At 44.9% G+C, this 19,235-nt stretch overlaps 1 protein-coding gene across 1 annotated transcript in view; it reads left to right on the top strand.

Annotated features, from left to right (window-relative positions):
• The window catches only part of LOC144604540 (collagen alpha-1(XIV) chain-like), a 116,632-nt gene that overhangs the window by 46,581 nt on the left and 50,816 nt on the right, over positions 1-19,235 (top strand). Inside the window, 6 exon segments of the mRNA XM_078419072.1 lie at positions 676-802; positions 5,020-5,142; positions 6,003-6,146; positions 8,340-8,456; positions 9,567-9,713; positions 13,016-13,072. Coding sequence (XP_078275198.1) covers positions 676-802; positions 5,020-5,142; positions 6,003-6,146; positions 8,340-8,456; positions 9,567-9,713; positions 13,016-13,072 — 715 coding nt within the window.

Genomic DNA, 19,235 nt, shown 5'->3' with positions numbered 1-19,235 from the left:
TGTTCATACCGCTGGGCTGTAAGCTTACTTCTGAACTGCTAAAGATATTCTGCATTTACGATCCAGTCACCTTGCCCTACAATTAAGATGGAATCAGATTGTAGTTTTAGGGCAAAATGGCAGGATTATAAAGGTCAAGTCAAGTCAATTCAATTTTATTTGTATAACATATTTAAACACAACCCACGTTGACCAAAGTGCTGTACATCAGTGCAGGTACTAAAAAAGAACATACAATAGCACACAAACCTAACAACACATACATAAACAGTTCACAGCGCCCCCTCAGAGGGCCTCAAACGCTAGGGAATAGAGGTAGGTTTTGAGCCTGGACTTAAAGGAGTCGATGGAGGGGGCAGTTCTGATGGGGAGTGGGATGCTGTTCCACTGTGATTCCACTAGTGAAAACTATGATCTGATTCAATCTTAATTTTAGATATTTTTAGCGTGAGTTTTGAAAGTTACTGAGCTCAAATTATAGACCTTTGCAGAAAGCAATTTGATTCATTTAGCAGATGGTTGTGGTGCCCGTAAAGTCAAGTTTGATTTCCATCTGTTGAGACTTTAGAAGTGTGACTATGTTTCAATGGAACATCTTAATTGCATCCAAGAAGGGTTTCGCAGTCATGAACCATTTCCTAACGAGCATGTCTTGAATGCTTTCTCATATTCCAGACCACACCTGTTAAGAGAAACAGCGTGACATTAAAACCACTCATTTCTGACACCGTGTACAACGTGACAATTACGGCTGTCTATGCTTCAGGTGATGAGGCCAGTATATCCGGAGAGGGCAAAACTTGTAAGTACCACAACTCTTGAACCTCAAAAAACTTCCCACTACGTTGGATGTCATTTAGTAACGAGCAAGAGTTTAGTGAAGGAGATGTGTGGGAAGGAACTGCAGATGCTGGTTTAGTCTGAAGATAGACACAAGATGCTGGAGTAACTCAGCGGGACATGCAACATCTCTGGAGAGAAGGAATGGGTGACGTTTCGGGTCGAGATCCTTCTTCAGACTCTTCAGTCCCATTCCTTCTCTCCAGAGAGGCTGCATGTCCCGCTGAGTTACTCCAGCATTTTGTGTCTATCTTTAGCACAGTAAAGATTATGCACTCATCTAGATGATCATGGTACATGGATGGGAAATGTTCAGGAGGGTATGGGTCAAATGCAGGCAAGTGGGACTAGTGCAGATGGGGCATGTTAGTTCATAAGATCCAGGAGCAGAATTAGGCCATTTGACCCATCAAGTCTACTCCGCCATTCAATCATGGCTGGTCCATCTTTTTCTCTCAACCCTATTCACCTGCCTTCTCCCCGTAACTCCTGACACCCGAACTAATCAAAACTTGGGAAGGTTTGGGACATGACTGCATGCTGCATGACTCTATCACTCTCTATGACTCATCTGTTGAATTTCTCTCTTAAAATTACAGCATGATCTCCAGACACGGTGTTCAAGACCCTGTCTGGAGAGCATGTTTTACTAGGATGTTGCCAGGACTAGAGGGTGTGAGCTATAGGAAGAGATTGAGTAGGCTGGGTCTCTAATCTATGGAGCGTAGGAGGATGAGGGGAGATCTTATGGAGGTGTACAAAATCATGAGAGGAATAGATCGGGTAGATGCAGAGAGTCTTTTACCTAGAGTAGGGGAATCGAGGAACAGAGGACATAGGCTCAAGGTGAAGGGGAAAAGATTTAATAGGAATCCGAGGGGTAACCTTTTCGCACAGAGGGTGGGTGGGTGTATGGAACAAGCTGCCAGAGGAGGTAGTTGAGGCTGGGACTATCCCATCGTTTAAGAAACAGTTGAACAGGTACATGGATAGGACAGGTTTGGAGGGATCTGGACCAAGCGCAGGCAAGTGGGACTAGGGTTGCTGGGACATTGTTGGCCGGTGTGGGCGAGTTGGGCCGAAGGGCCTGTTTCCACACTATTAATCTATGACTCTATGACTCTAAGACCCTTCTAATTAATAGACGTGAAGCCTTTGTATTTTCTATGCATTTTGTTCAAATCTGCAACTTGGTCATTTTCAGGAAAGGTTTTCCTTTGGTTCATGGAACAGATATGTTCTTACGAGAAGCTTTAACATCCCTGTGCTGTTTTTATGTTTCTCTCTCTGTGGCCCAGTCCCACTTCCATCTGGTATGATGTCGAACAGAGACAAAAAAGATAAATCTTGTAGAAATTCCTAAGATTTATTGAAAGATGATGCCCTAAAAATATATTGTGGAATCAAACACCTGGCAAAGTTGACAAATTCCATTCTTTGTAAATAATCACCTCTCTGTGATGAATATCCAAGCCCCTGAGCTAAACCAGCTATAAAACAGCACAGTTATTATTGGTTAGTATCCCGAAAAAAAAACCCTTCACTCATTGAACTGCAGCCCCTTGAGATGGCACCAAATTTCATCTCGTGTAAATGGCACAAAATTGGGATTGTTAATATCAGTAATCGGTGTGGCACGGTGGCACAGCGGTAGAGTTGCTGCCTCATAGCGTCAGAGACCCGGGTTCAATCCCGACTACAGGTGCCGTCTGTATAGAGTTTGTACCTTCTCCCCGTGACCACATGGGTTTTTTCCCAGGAGCTCCAGTTTCAATAGACAGTAGACAATAGGTGCAGGAAGAGGCCATTCAGCCCTTCGAGCCAGCACAGCCATTCATTGTGATCATGGCTGATCATTCTCAATCAGTATCCCGTTCCTGCCTTCCCATACCCCCTGACTCCGCTATCCTTAAGAGCTCTCTCTAGCTCTCTCTTGAATGCATTCAGAGAATTGGCCTCCACTGCCTTCTGAGGCAGAGAATTCCACAGATTCACAACTCTCTGACTATCAGGTCTAAATGGCCTACCCCTTATTCTTAAACTGTGGCCCCTTGTTCTGGACTCCCCCAACATTGGGAACATGTTTCCTGCCTCTAACGTGTCCAACCCCTTAATAATCTTATACGTTTCGATATCTCATCCTTCTAAATTCCAGTGTATACAAGCCTCGTCGCTCCAGTCTTTCAACATATGACAGTCCCGCCATTCCGAGAATTAACCTAGTAACCCTACGCTGCACGCCCTCATTAGTAAGACTATCCTTCCTCAAATTTGGAGACTAAAACTGCACACAGTACTCCAGGTGCGGTCTCACTAGGGCCCTGAACAACTGCAGAAGGACCTCTTTGCTCGTATGCTCAACTGCTTTTGTTATGAAGGCCAACATTCCATTGGCTTTCTTCACTGCCTGCTGTACCTGCATGCACATTGTGGGTTTCCTCCCACACTTCAATGACATACAGGTTTGTAAGTTAATTGGCTTCAGTAAGAATTGGAAATAGTCCCCAGTGTGTAGAGGACAGTGTTAGTGTACGGGGTGATCGCTGGTCGATGTGGACTCGGTGGGCAGAAGCTCCTGTTTCTGTGCCGTACCTCTAATTTAAACCAGAGTCAAATTGAAATGTCACTCCACACGGTACACCACCAAATTCAAAAACTCACCCTCGTTCAATCTTTTATTGTCTGTCTCCCTAGTTACCCAGTTCTCCAAAGTTCCAGTCCACAATTAAATCTTTCACCATTTTTTTCATAGGTAATGCAGATGAAATATTGCAAATAAGGGATTACCATTAGCATTAATTACCTTGTAGTTTGATAAATTTATATGTAGAAATAACAACACAGATACATCATATCACTGTTGTACAAAGAGACTGTTTGCTACTTGTCAATTAAACTTGATACATACTGCACATATTAGACCTGTCTTAACAGTGCGTAAGATTTTCATGGTATTTTACAATGACACCAATTTGTAAATACCTGAAATTCGTATCAGTTCAAGTAATTCTCGAGGAGGTGGTGGAGGAAGCTGCAAGTTGCTGTCTGCAGAAGTGCTATAAATCACTGACTGGAACGTGGGGATCTCTGCAATAAACTACCAAAAGTTGCTGTCATCTTCAGAGAGTAACGGCAATGAATACTGGTACTAATTTCCTCATTGCTGCCACCACACCTGGGTTAGATGCAAAAAGCCGGAGTAACTCAGCGGGACAGGCAGCATCTCCGGAGAGAAGGAATAGGCGACGTTTCAGGTCTGAAGAAGGGTCTCGACCCGAAACGTCACCCGTTCCTTTTTCTCCAGAGACGCTGCCTGTCCTGCTGAGTTACTCCAGTTGTTTGTGTCTATCTTCGGTTTGAACAAGCATCAGCGGTACCTTCCTGCACAACACATCTGGGTTATTGAGCATCAAACAAAAACATTCTGTGAGACACTGTGGAGTCATGGAAGAAAAATGTGTGTTTGATTATAAGGATGGTCACTGTTGTTGTAAGGGTAGTATAAGAAAATAACTGCAGATGCTGGTACAAATCAAAGGTATTTATTCACAAAATGCTGGAGTAACTCAGCAGGTCAGGCAGCATCTCGGGAGAGAAGGAATGGGCGACGTTTCGGGTCGGGTCTGAAGAAGGGTCTCGACCCGAAACATCGCCCATTCCTTCTCTCCCGAGATGCTGCCTGACCTGCTGAGTTACTCCAGCATTTTGTGAATAAATACCTTCGGTGTTGTAAGGGTGGCCATTGGTGTGGCACGAGAGTGTGGTTTAATCCTGTCCAGTTTAATTTCAAATTAACATTACCTGTACAGGGCGGCACGGTGGCGCAGCGGTAGAGTTGCTGCCTTACAGCGCCAGAGGCCCGGGTTCGATCCTGACTACGGGTACTGTCTGTACGGAGTTTCTACCTTTTCCCTGTGGCCCGCGTGGGTTTTCTCCGGGTGCTCCGGTTTCCTCCCACACTCCAGAGATATGCAGGTTCGTAGGTTAATCGGCTTCGATAAAGATTGTAAATTGTGCCTAGTGTGTTGGATGGTGTTAGTACACGGGGTGATCGCTGGTTGGCACGTACTCGGTGGGCCGAAGGGCCTGTTTCTGCGCTGTATCTCTAAAGCCTAGAGTCTAAAATAAGTCTAAAGAGTGCCTGGCAAGGGCTTTAACGTTGAGTTTCTTTCCCCGCAGTGCCATTTCTTCCACCGACCAACGTGAGAATCACTGATATAACCTTTAATTACTTCCGGGTCACTTGGGAAAAACCCGAGGCGCGACCTTTAGGGTTCTCTGTGCTTTTCTATTCAGATTCCGGTAAGTGTCGATTTGTTTAGCTTAGTTTTAGTTTAATTTGTTGTCACGTGTACAGGGGTACAGTGAAAAGCCTTTGTGGCATGCAAGCCAGCCAGTGGAAAGACAATGCATGATGACAATCAGGCCATCCACAGTATACAGATACATGATAAACGTTTAGTGCATGGTAAAGTCTGATCAAAGGTAGTCCGAGGGTCCCCGATGAGGTAGATAGTAGCTCAGGACTGATCTTGTGACTGCAGTCACAAGGAACTGCAGATGCTGGTTCACATCAGCGGGTCAGGTAGCATCTCTGGAGAACTTGGATAGGCGGCACTTTGGGTCGGGGCACTTCATCAGATTGATTGTGGTGGGGGAGGAGGTGGAGAAAGCTGGCAAAGAGGTGAGGGGGGGGCAAAACCAACAGTGGAGGCCAATTCTCTGAATGCATTCAAGAGAGAGCGAGATAGAGCTCTTAAGGATAGCGGAGTCAGGGGGTATGGGGAGAAGGCAGGAACGGGGTACTGATTGAGAATGATCAGCCATGATCACATTGAATGGCGGTGCTGGCTCGAAGGGCCGAATGGCCTCCTCCTGCACCTATTGTCTATTGTCTATTGTCTAAATACAGAGGGCAGAATACAATTGTCAGCATGGTAGCGCATCAGTTCCAGAGACAAAGTCTAATGTGCACAATGGGGGAGAGGTGAATCGGACAGCACCCTGGCTTATGGATGTAACTTGGACAGAACTTTAGCTGAGGTTAGATTTTATTTTGGTTAATTTTATAATTTAAAAGTAGGCCAGATTATCTTCCAAGACAATGCGTGTTGTTTCTCGGTTTGTGCATGTGAGAGTTCTGCATTTCCTCTTGTTCCTAGCTCTACTCACGCATGTAACGACTGACGGGAGTGCAGACTCTGCTGAGCTAACGGACCTGCAGAGTGGCCAGGAATACAATGTCAGTGTGACGGCCGTCTATTCAAATGGGCAGAGCCCTGCCGTTACGCAAAGAGTAACCACGTGTAAGTCCCCACGTCCACATCATTGCACACACTCGTTTCACCACTGCCATCGGGAAGAAGGTACAGGAGCCTGAAAACTTTAACGTCCAGTTTCAGGAATGGCTTCTTCTCTACAGCCATCAGGCTATTAAACACTACAACCTCAAATAAGCTCTGAACTACAATAGACTGTTACTGTTATTATTGCACTATTATTTGTCTATTTGTTTTTTATGGGGACGTATTGGGCGTGTGTGTGTGTATATATATATATATATGTGTCTGTGTGTGTATATGTATATATGTGTGTGTGTGTGTATATGTGTATGTATATATATGTGTGTGTGTGTGTGTGTGTGTGTGTGTGTATATATATATATATATGTGTGTGTGTGTGTGTGTGCATGTGTATGAATGTGTGTACATGTTTTTATGTGTGCACGTGTATATGTGTGTACGTGTATGTGTGTGTGTGCATATATATATGTGTGTGTATATATATGTGTGTCTGTGCGTGTGTATATATATATATATATATATGTGTGTGTATATATATATATGTGTGTGTGTACATATATGTGTGTGTATATATATATGTGTGTGTGTGTGTGTGTATAAATATATATATGTGGCTGTGTGTGTATATATATGTGTGTGTGTGTGTGTGTATATATATGTGTGTATATATATATATGTGTGTTTGTATATATATATATATGTGTGTGTGTATGTGTATATATACACACACACTGAACTTTTTCTCTCGTTTATTATATTGTTTACAGTGTGCTATGTTTACATGTTCTGTTGTGCTGCTGCCAGTGAGAGTGTCATTGTTCTACCTGGGACATATGACAATAAAACACTCTTGAGTCAAATAATAAAGGTAGAAACTGGATTGGATAGGGTGGATGTGAAGAGGATGTTTCCACTTGTGGGAGAGTCTAGGACCAGAGGTCACAGCCTCAGAATTAAAGGGCGTTCCTTTAGGAAGGAGATGAGGAGGAATTTCTTTAGTCAGAGGGTGGTGAATCTGTGGAATTCATTGCCATAGAAGGCTGTGGAGGCCAACTCAGTCAATGGGTATTTTTAAGGCAGAGATACAGTAGATAGATTCTTGATTAGTACGGGTGTCAGAGGTTATGGGGAGAAGGCAGGAGAATGGGGTTAGGAGGGAGAGATAGATCAGCCATGATTGAATGGCACAGTAGACTTGATGGACTGAATGGCCCAATTCTGACTCCTATCACTTATAAACTTATGAACTGTAAGGGCAATCTTCCTGAGAAGATTGAGGAGATTTGTTGTATGGACGAATGCTCTCTTGAATTTCTACAGGGGTACTAGAGAGGATATTCATCGTGGCCTGGCTTGGCAATTCGAATGCCCAGGAACGAAGGCGATTCGTAAAGAAAAGTGTTGACCGCTGCCCAGTCCATCATGGGTACTGACCTCCCCACCATCGAAGGCATCTGCAGAAGGTGCTGACTCAAAACCGAACATTTGTTTGGTTGTCAATTCAGCTGTTTAACCGAAAGATTGGTGGTGGGCGTCACAATGGCGCAGTGGTAGAGTTGCTGCTGCACTGCACCAGAGACCCAGGTTCGATCCTAACCGGGGGTGCTGGCTGTATGGAGTTTGTGCGTTCTCTCTGTGACCGCGTGGGTTTCCTCCCATTTCCTCCCACATTACAAAGATGTGCGGGTTTGTAGGTTAATTGGCTTCTGTAAATCGACCCTTGTGTGTAGGCTAGAGGTAATGGATGGGTGATTGTTGTTTGGCGTGGACTCGGTGGGCTGAAAGGGCCTGTTTCCACACTGTATCTCTAAACTAATCTAATCTGTGGGAAGGAACTGCAGATGCTGGTTTACACTGAAGATAGAGGAAAAAAAAGCTGGGGTTACTCAGCCGGTCGGGCTGCATCTCTGGAGAGAAGGAATAGGTGACGTTTCGGGTCAAGACCCTGCTTGAGCCAAATCTGCCCGCATTTGGCCCATATCCCACTGGACCTTTCGTATCCAAGTACATGTCCAAATGTCTTCCAAATACTGTTATGGTACCTGCCTCAACTACCTCCTCTGGCAGCTCGTTCCAAACACCCACCACTCTCAGTGTGGGAAAGTTGACCCTCAGGTTCCCATTAAACTGTGTCAATGTGAAATATTTACCTTGAGGTTTATTGTCTGAATTAGACAATGTCTCTCTGTTTTGCAGTACACTTGAACGTCACTGATCTCCGTGTGTACCAGGTGCAGTTGACCTCCATGTGCGTTCAGTGGGAAGAGTTTGCTGGATCTTCTGGCTCCAGGATTGTGCTGGAGTCACTGACAGGTAGACTCGCTCTGAGATTTCACTTTTAAGCTAAAATTTGTGTTTTCCTCCTGTTTTCCTCAACTATTTCCTCTTCTCCTCTTTAATGATCTTTCAACGAGCTGTATGGAGAAGATTTACGAGGATGTTGCCAGGACGCCTGAGCTATTGGGAAATGTTGAGTAGCCTGGGACTCTATTGCGTGGAGCGCAGGAGGATGAGGGGGTGATCTTACGGAGGTGTATAAAATCATGAGGGGGACTATGCGCAGAGTCTCTTGCCCAGAGAAGGTGAATCGAGGACCAGAGGTCACAGGTTTAAGGTGAAGGAGAAAAGATTTAATAGGAATCTGAGGGGTAACATTTTCACACAAAGTGAGGTGGGTGTATGGAACGAGCTGCCAGAGGAGGTAGTTGAGGCAGGGACTATCCCAATGTTTAAGAAGCAGCTAGACAGATACATGGATAGGACAGGTTTGTAGGGATATGGACCAAGCGCAGGCAAGTGGGACTAGTGTAGATGGGACATGTTGGCCGGTGTGGGCAAGTTGGGCCGAAGGGCCTGTTTCCACCTGTATCACTATATGACTCTATAACACACCGTGGAATGTGTACCAGTTTAGTGTAGTTTATTGTCACGTGCACCGAGATTTAGATAAAAGCTTTTGTTGCGAGCTAACCAGTCAATGGAGAGACAACACATGCATACAATCGAGCCATTTACAGTGTATAGATACTGTACATGATAAGGGAGTAACGTTTAGTGTAAGGTAAAGCCAGCAAAGTCCGATCAAGGATAGTCCGCGGGTCACCAAAGAGGTAGTTAGTAGTTCAGCACTGCTCTCTGGTTGTGGTAGGATGGTTCAGTTGCTTGATAACATCTGGGAAGAAACTGCCCCTGAATCTGGAGGTGTGCTTTTTCACACTTCTATACCTTTAGCCCGATGGGAGAGGGGAGAAGAGGGAGTGGCCAGGGTGCGACTCATCCTTGATTATGCTGCTGGCCTTGCCGAGGCAGCATGAGGTGTAGATGGGTCAATGGAAGGGAGGTTGGCTTGTGTGATGGTCTGTGTTATACTCTCGAGGTCAGCAACCTGTTTCTCATTTAATTTTTTTCTGGGTTCACTTGCAGAAGGAAAGATGCAGGAAAATACCCTGCGCGCAGGAATAAACAAGTACTGTTTCCAACATCTCTTTCCCAATAGTCAATACAAGATCACAGTCTACACGAGACTGCAACAAGTCACAGGATCTCCAGTTTCTGTTCTTCAGTCTACATGTAAGTTATGAATAAAACAGCATAAACGTACAAGTGGGAGGAGGCAGGTCAGTCAATCAGTCAGCTCAGTTTATTGTCACGTGTACCGAGGTACAGTAAAAAGCTTTTGTTGCGTGCTAACCAGCCAGCAGAAAGACAATGCATGATTACAATCGATCCATTTACAGTATTGTAGCGTGTTGATAAAGGCAAGGAGCCAGGTATTTCGGGAAGGTATATTTATTGTATCGTGGGTCTCAGACGGGTCTAGTCTGCCGGAATGGCTTGGCGCCCAAACCTTGTCCTTATATCCCTGAGTCCAGGACCGCCTCCCGGGACTGGTCCATTCCCGTGCCGAGGGGTCGGTAGTAGTATGGCCCTACCCTTGGGAGCCGCCACAGTATACAGATACATGATGAGGGAATAACGTTTAGTGCAAGGTAAAGCCAGCAAAGTCCGATCAAGGATAGACCGAGGGCCACCAAACAGGTATATAGTAGTTCTGCACTGCTCTCTGGTTGTGCTAAGATGATTCAGTTGCCTGAAAACAGCACCAGCCCCGCCTGCCGGTTCCTCCAGTGAATAAACTCGTGGCAAATCATTCACCTTCAGTTTTAAGTTTTGTTTTAGTTTTTGTTTTAGTTGTATTTATAAGAAGCACAAGTTTTAGTTTAGTTTAGAGATAAAGCGCGGAAACAGGCCCTTCGGCTCACTGAGCCCGCGCCGACCAGCGATCCCCGCACACTAACACTATCCTACACACACTGGGGATAACGTTACATTTACACCAAGCCAATTAACCTACAAACCTGTACGTCTTTGGAGTGTGGGAGGAAACCGAAGATGTCGGAGAAAACCAACGCAGGTCACGGGGAGAACGTACAAACTCCGTAACGACAAGCACCTGTAGTCAGGATCGAACCTGGGTCTCTGGTGCTGTAAGGCAGCTGTTCTACCGCTGTGCCACCATGCTGTCCGTGACACTATATATTCCTCATTGCCCTTAATCTCTAAAAACTCATTGATTTCTCTCTTGAACATCCCCCCAATGACAGAGTCATACAGCACAAAACCAGGCCCTTCGGCCCACTTGCCCATGCTGACTAAGATGCCCCACGTACTCTAGTCCCACCTACCCGAGTTTGACCCATGTCCCTCCAAACGTTTCTTGTCCATGTACCTGTCCAAATGTTTTTTAAATGCTGTTATAGTACCTGCATCAACTACCTTCCGCTGACAGCTCGTTCCATACACCCACCACCCTCTATGTGAAAAAGTGCCCCTTGGGTTCCCAGTTAATCTTTCCCCTCTCACCTCCAATTTGATTAGAGCACCACATTGCCACTGAATATCAAAATGCTGGAGAGGCTAGAAATGTGAAGTAAATACAGAAAATGTGATAGGTTTAAGGTGAGGAGGGAGGAGGGGGAAATTTAATAGGAACCTGAGTGGTAACTTTTTTACTCAGAGGGCGGAGGGCGTATGGAATGAACTGCTGGAGGAGGTAGTTGAGGCAGGTACTATCGCAACGTTTAAGACACATTTCGACAGGTACATGGACAGGACAGGGTTGGAGGGATGTGGGCCAAAGACAGGCAGGTGGGACTAGTGTTGACGGGACATGTTGGTCGGTGTGGGCAAGTTGGGCCACTGGGCCTGTTTCCACACAGTGTGACTGATGGAACACCTCGGCAGATCAGGCAGAAAGAGTTGAGACATGTTCTATTTCTATTTCCATTGAGCAGCCGAGTTTGTACCGAATTTGAACAAGGTGCTAATCTACTTCATTTTGAATGGGGGTCACATCTTGACTGGTCATTTAGTTCAATGTGCCCAACACTCATCAGTGCTAATAGCAACAATAATCATTTTCAAGATTACCCGGTGGATTCAACTTTATGCATTAAAATAAGGAAAATGCCTAAAATTCACAAGTAGAATTAGGCCATTCGGCCCATCGAGCCCACTCCGCCATTCAATCATGGCTGATCTCTGCCTCCTAATCCCATTTTCCTGCCTTCCCCCCATAACCCTTGACACCCGTTCTAATCAAGAATTTGTCTAACTCTGCCTTAAAAATATCCACTGACTTGGCCTCCACAGCCCTCTGTGTCAATGAGTTCCACAGATTATCTACCTTCTGACTAAAGAAGTTCCTCCTCACCTCCTTTCTGAAAGAGCGCCCTTTAATTCTAAGGCTGTGACCTCTGGTCCTAGACTCTCCCACCAGTGGAAACATCCTCTCCACATCCACTCTATCTGTGCCTTTCATTATTCTGTAAGTTTCAATGAGGTCCCCCCTCAACCTTAGAAGGAAGGTTTTGAAATGGAATAAAATAGAATTGTACAAGTTAGAATATAGAACAGTAAGGCATAGGAACAAGGCCTTTGCCCATAATGTCCATGTCAAACATGATGCCAAAATAAACAACTCTCATCTGCGTGCACATAATCTACATCCCTGCATTCCCATTTAAAAGCCTCTTAAAAGTCACTAGAAATAATATGCTGAAGATAGACACAAAATGCTGGAGTAACTCAGCGGGACAGGCAGCATCCTTGGAGAGAAGGAATGGGTGACGTTTCGGGTCGAGACCCTTCTTCAGACTCTAGGATAATATCCCAATTCATATCCTAATATTTACACATTACTGAAGCTTGAACATGAAGGGATGAAATTAAACAAGAAATATTTTGCATTATTTAGACTGTTATTAGAGTCATATTTGGAAACAAGACCTACGGCCCAACTTGCCCACATCGGCCAACACAGCTACACTAGTCCCACCTGCCCGCATTTGGTCCATTATCCCTCCAAACCTGTCCTATGGGGAAGGGTCTCGACCCGAAACGTCACCCGTTCCTTCTCTTCAGAGTTGCTGCCTTTTTGAGTTACTCCAGCTTTTTGTGTCTTTCTTTTGTCCTATCCATGTACCTGTCTAACTGTTTCTTAACTGTTGGGATAGTCCCAGCCTCAACTACCTCCTCTGGCAGCTTGTTCCACACACCCACCACCCTTTGTGTGAAAAAGCTACCCCTCAGATTCCTATTAAATCTTTTCCCCTTCACCTTAAACCTGTCCTCTGGTCCACGAGTCGCCTATCTGGGCAAGGGACTCTGTGCATCTACCCGATCTATTCCTCTCATGATTTTATACATGTTATTGTAACATTATGATTTGCAGCTTCTCTTGGGAGATATAATTCAAAGTGAAAATTAAATGAGGTCCTTTATTAAATTATCAAACACAAAATTAAACTGCGATGAATATACTTGTGTTGCAATTATTATATTTAAGGTGTAATTTTGTTTCTTGTTGTCAGTACCACTTCCAATCAGATCTCCATTTGCTTCCAGCACTGCCCCTATCGTCCTGAAAGGTAAGATATTTTTATTATTTAATGTATTTCTATCAGAACCGTGTGTCGATCTGTTGGTGTAACATTTATTTAGACAAACACCGAACACCAATGAAATTCTTACTTGCAGCAGAATTACAGGCCCGTAAATACAGTATTCATAGATAACACATTGAACAAAACCTTCAAATAATGAATATAAGAAAATAACTGCAGATGCTGGTACAAATCGATTTATTCACAAAATGCTGGAGTAACTCAGCGGGTCAGGCAGCATCTCGGGAGAGAAGGAATGGGTGACGTTTCGGGTCGAGACCCTTCTTCAAATAATTAATCTCAATATCTACATACTAAGACCCTCGTTTGTTATCTTGTTTGTGACTGAACTTCAGCCAAAACGGTACACGGTAGCGCGACAATTTTAGGCCCACCTTACTCACCATTGTCACTTTAGTGATAATGCAAGTAGTTTTATTGAAATCGGTGTTATATTTTTTAAGTTATTCACATTTTAAAGTTTAAAAGGAGCGGAGGGGGAGGGGAGGAGGGAGGGAGGGGGGAAGGGGGGATTGGGGGAGAAGGGGGTGGGGGGTTGAGGAGAGAGAGGAGAGGACAGGGTGCTGCACCAATGCAGGAGAGGTTTGGGCCCAACGGGTCCACTTGGTCTAGTTAGTGCTAAAATCCCAACGTCTTTAGTGCAACCAAGATAGCTCTCAGTTCAGAGTTTAGTTAGTGTTTGTGGAGTTCAAAAGCCTAGTGTAGAAACAGAGAATATCTGATGCTGGTTTATACCAACAATACACACAAAGTTAGATGCAAAAAGCTGCAGTAACTCAACGGGTCAGCCAGCATCTCTGGAGACTTGATTTTCACTTTAATATCTGGGATCAATATTGAAAATCCGAGCGTGTTTTTAGTGTTGTCAGTTGTCTCTTATTTTCCACACCACAAGGTGGCGGTATTGCTCTCTCGATGCAATTCATTTGGGTACAGTGCTTCTCTTAAATAACTAATCAGAGAATCATTTCTTTATGGATAATGAATAGAAATGAGCAATGTAGAAAACTAAAGAGCTTGTATTTTTGAAACTACAATTAGCTATTTTCAATCTTTAATTGGACTTTACTGGATTTTGTCTTGCACTCATTGCACATTAAATAGGCCAGGTTTGGAGGGATATGGACTAAATGTGGGCAGGTGGGATTAGTGTAGCTGGGACATATTGGTCGGTGTGGGCAAGTTAGGCCGAAGGGCCTGTTTCCACACTGTATCGCTCTATGACTCTTTACGTTATTCCCTTTATCCTGCATTCATACACTATAACAGGCTGGGACTCTATTCCTTGGAGCGCAGGAGGATGAAGGGTGATCTTATAGCGGTGTACAAAATCATGAGAGGAATAGATCGGGTAGATGCCCAGAGTCTCTTGCCCAGAGTAGGGGAATCGAGAACCAGAACTCATAGCTTCAAGGTGAAGGGGGAAAGATTTAATAGGAATCTGAGGGGTAACTTTTTCACACAAAGGGTGGTGGGTGTATGGAACAAGCTGCCAGAGGAGGTAGTTGAGGCTGGGACTATTGCAGCGGTTAAGAAACATTTAGACAGGTACATGGACAGGACAGGTTTAGAGGGATATGGGCCAAACGCAGGCCTATGTTTCACACAAGGACCTGTTTCCATGCTGTGTGAGTCTACAACTCTAAACACATTTGAATAAGATACTTTCTCACCATTTGTTGTTGAAAAGCCTGAGTTTCTGCACTTTCTGTGATCTCTATTTTCCTTGAGTTTAATGGTGGGCTTTGTGACTGTACAATGATACAAATAAAGGGTAGGCCATTTAGGACTGAGATGAGGAAAAACTTTTTCAACCAGAGAGTTGTGAATCTGTGGAATTCTCCAAGTCAGAAGGCAGTGGAGGCCAATTCACTGGGTGTTTTCAAGAGAGAGATAGACATAGCTCTTAGGGCAATCGGAATCAAGGGATATGGGGAGAATGCAGGAACAGGGTAGTGATTTTGGATGATCAGCCATGATCATATTAAATGGCGGTGCTGGCTCGAAGGGCCGAATGGCCTACTCCTGCACCTATACTCTATGTTTCTATGATCCGATTCCCAAGGATGGAGTCTTTAGCTTGTTGCTTTGATCACGCTTGCTGATCAGACTTCAACTAATCAGATGATCTTGATGTGAATTTTCCTGTCTTTGGCACTGTGTTTCTTCCCTGCTGCTTCACCCCGATGTGCATCAAAGCAACAGCATTTTCAACTGGAGTTTTGCCAAATGCATTTTGAAATTTAGCGCACATCTGCTTATAAGGCTTTCTATGAAGGCTGCCACGGTCATTTCACTCTCTAATACTCAAGCCATGAGGTCATGGAGTCATACAGCACTGAAAGAGGCCCTTCGGCCCAACTTGTCCATGCCAAACAAGATGCATCATCTAAGCTAGTCCCAGTTGGCAGTGTTTGTCCCATATCCCACTAAACCTTTCCTATCCATGTACATTTCCACATGGATATGTGCTGTGTGACTCCAGAGCTAACCCTCTTTTAAGGTCTTGACCCGAAACATCACCCATTCCTTCTCTCCAGAGATGTCGCCTGTCCCGCTGAGTTACTCTATCTTCGGTTTAAACTAGCCTCTGCAGATCCTTCCTACATCTCTTTGAAAATAACCTGTTTTCTATGAACATAACAACGCTTCAAGCCTTTTGTTTTGTGGCTTCTTTGCGACGTCTTTAATCAAAGTTATTGGATAGGAAGCAACTCCGGTTTCCTCCCACACTCCAAAGAGGTACAGGTTTGTAGGTTAATTGGCTTGGTGTAAATGTAAAAGCATTGTCCCTGATGTGTGTAGGATAGTGTTAGTGTGCGGGGATCGCCGGTCGGTGCGGACTCGGTGGGCCGAAGGGCCTGATTCCGCGCTGTATCTCGAAACTGAACTAAACAATCATCTGAAGAAGGGTCTCGACCCGAAACGTGAGTCTGAAGAAGGGTCTCTGTGGTGTTATTGCAATGTGCCTTTAAGACTACACAGGTCTATTGGTAGGGGGTCATCAGAGGGCGACGGGGAGGAGCCCGGGGGAGCAGATGGCGGTTGAATAAACACTCGCGTAAAAACACAGTCGGACTCACTGTATCTTTTTAAAGAACACAACATGGTGTCAGAAGTGCTGTAGGGTGCGTGAAGTGTACTTTGAGTCGAACAACTATCGTTTGGAGCTCGTTGACGGCAAAAGAGAAAGAAGAGTGCGACATGCAAGATGACAACGCACAGAGAGCCCCGGTAGGACCAAATGCTACATTTAGCATCCAGCCTCCGGAGTCCTTCGACTTTTCAAAGCCGCAAGAGTGGGCCAAATGATTGAGAGTACTGATTAGACAATAGACAATAGACAATAGGTGCAGGAGTAGGCCATTCAGCCCTTCGAGCCAGCACCGCCATTCAATGCGATCATGGCTGATCACTCTCAATCAGTACCCCGTTCCTGCCTTCTCCCCAAACCCCCTCACTCCGCTATCCTTAAGAGCTCTATCCAGCTCTCTCTTGAAAGCATCCAACGAACTGGCCTCCACTGCCTTCTGAGGCAGAGAATTCCACACCTTCACCACCCTCTGACTGAAAAAGTTCTTCCTCATCTCCGTTCTAAATGGCCTACCCCTTATTCTCAAACTGTGGCCCCTTGTTCTGGACTCCCCCAACATTGGGAACATGTTATCTGCCTCTAATGTGTCCAATCCCCTAATTATCTTATATGTTTCAATAAGATCCCCCCTCATCCTTCTAAATTCCAGTGTATACAAGCCCAATCGCTCCAGCCTTTCAACATACGACAGTCCCGCCATTCCGGGAATTAACCTAGTGAACCTACGCTGCACGCCCTCCATAGCAAGAATATCCTTCCTCAAATTTGGAGACCAAAACTGCACACAGTACTCCAGGTGCGGTCTCACCAGGGCCCGGTACAACTGTAGAAGGACCTCTTTGCTCCTATACTCAACTCCTCTTGTTACGAAGGCCAACATTCCATTGGCTTTCTTCACTGCCTGCTGAACCTGCATGCTTCCTTTCATTGACTGATGCACTAGGACACCCAGATCTCGTTGAACTCCCCCTCCTCCTAACTTGACACCATTCAGATAATAATCTGCCTTTCTATTCTTACTTCCAAAGTGAATAACCTCACACTTACCTACATTAAACTGCATCTGCCATGTATCCGCCCACTCACACAACCTGTCCAAGTCACCCTGCAGCGTTATTGCATCTTCCTCACAATTCACACTACCCCCCAACTTAGTATCATCTGCAAATTTGCTAATGGTACTTTTAATCCCTTCGTCTAAGTCATTAATGTATATCGTAAATAGCTGGGGTCCCAGCACCGAACCTTGCGGTACCCCACTGGTCACTGCCTGCCATTCCGAAAGGGACCCATTTATCCCCACTCTTTGCTTTCTGTCTGTCAACCAATTTTCTATCCATGTCAGTACCCTACCCCCAATACCATGTGCCCTAATTTTGCCCACTAATCTCCTATGTGGGACCTTGTCGAAGGCTTTCTGAAAGTCGAGGTACACCACATCCACTGACTCTCCCTTGTCAATTTTCCTAGTTACATCCTCAAAAAATTCCAGTAGATTTGTCAAGCATGATTTCCCCTTCGTAAATCCATGCTGACTCGGAATGATCCCGTTACTGCTATCCAAATGCTCAGCAATTTCGTCTTTTATAATTGACTCCAGCATCTTCCCCACCACTGATGTCAGACTAACTGGTCTATAATTACCCGTTTTCTCTCTCCCTCCTTTCTTAAAAAGTGGGATAACATTTGCTATCCTCCAATCCACAGGAACTGATCCTGAATCTATAGAACATTGAAAAATGATCTCCAATGCTTCCACTATTTCTAGAGCCACCTCCTTAAGTACTCTGGGATGCAGACCATCAGGCCCTGGGGATTTATCAGCCTTCAGTCCCATCAGTCTACCCAAAACCATTTCCTGCCTAATGTGGATTTCCTTCAGTTCCTCCATCACCCTAGGTTCTCCGGCCCCTAGAACATTTGGGAGATTGTGTGTATCTTCCTCAGTGAAGACAGATCCAAAGTAACGGTTTAACTCGTCTGCCATTTCTTTGTTCCCCATAATAAATTCCCCTGCTTCTGTCTTCAAGGGACCCACATTTGCCTTGACTATTTTTTTCCTCTTCACGTACCTAAAAAAACTTTTGCTATCCTCCTTTATATTATTGGCTAGTTTACCCTCGTACCTCATCTTTTCTCCCCGTATTGCCTTTTTAGTTAACTTTTGTTGCTCTTTAAAAGAGTCCCAATCCTCTGTCTTCCCACTCTTCTTTGCTATGTTATACTTCCTCTCCTTAATTTTTATGCTGTCCCTGACTTCCCTCGTCAGCCACAGGTGTCTCTTACTCCCCTTAGAGTCTTTCCACCTCTTTGGAATAAATTGATCCTGCAACCTCTGCATTATTCCCAGGAATACCTGCCATTGCTGTTCTACCGTCTTCCCTGCTAGGGCCTCCTTCCAATCAATTTTGGCCAGCTCCTGCCTCATGCCTCTGTAATCCCCTTTGCTATACTGTAATACCGACACTTCCGATTTTCCCTTCTGTCTTTCCATTTGCAGAGTAAAACTTATCATGTTGTGATCACTGCCTCCTAATGGCTCTTTTACCTCTAGTCCCCTTATCAGATCAGGATCATTACACAACACTAAATCCAGAATTGCCTTCTCCCTGGTAGGCTCCAGTACAAGCTGTTCTAAGAATCCATCTCGAAGGCACTCTACAAACTCTCTTTCCTGGGGTCCATTTCCAACCTGATTTTCCCAGTCTACCTGCATGTTGAAATCTCCCATAACCACCGTAGCATTACATTTTTGACACGCCAATTTTATCTCCTGATTCAACTTGCACCCTATGTCGAGGCTACTGTTTGGGGGCCTATAGATAACTCCCATTAGGGTCTTTTTACCCTTACAATTTCTCATTTCTATCCATACTGATTCAACATCTCCTGATTCTATGTCACCCCTTGCAAGGGAATGAATATCATTCCTTACCATCAGAGCAACCCCACCCCCTCTGCCCACCTGTCTGTCTTTTCTATACGTTGTGTACCCCTGAATATTCAGTTCCCAGCCCTGGTCCTCTTGTAACC

This window comes from Rhinoraja longicauda, chromosome 22 (genome assembly GCF_053455715.1).
Source record: "Rhinoraja longicauda isolate Sanriku21f chromosome 22, sRhiLon1.1, whole genome shotgun sequence".
Taxonomy (NCBI): Eukaryota; Metazoa; Chordata; class Chondrichthyes; order Rajiformes; family Arhynchobatidae; genus Rhinoraja; species Rhinoraja longicauda.
This window is presented reverse-complemented; position numbering and strand designations above follow the sequence as displayed.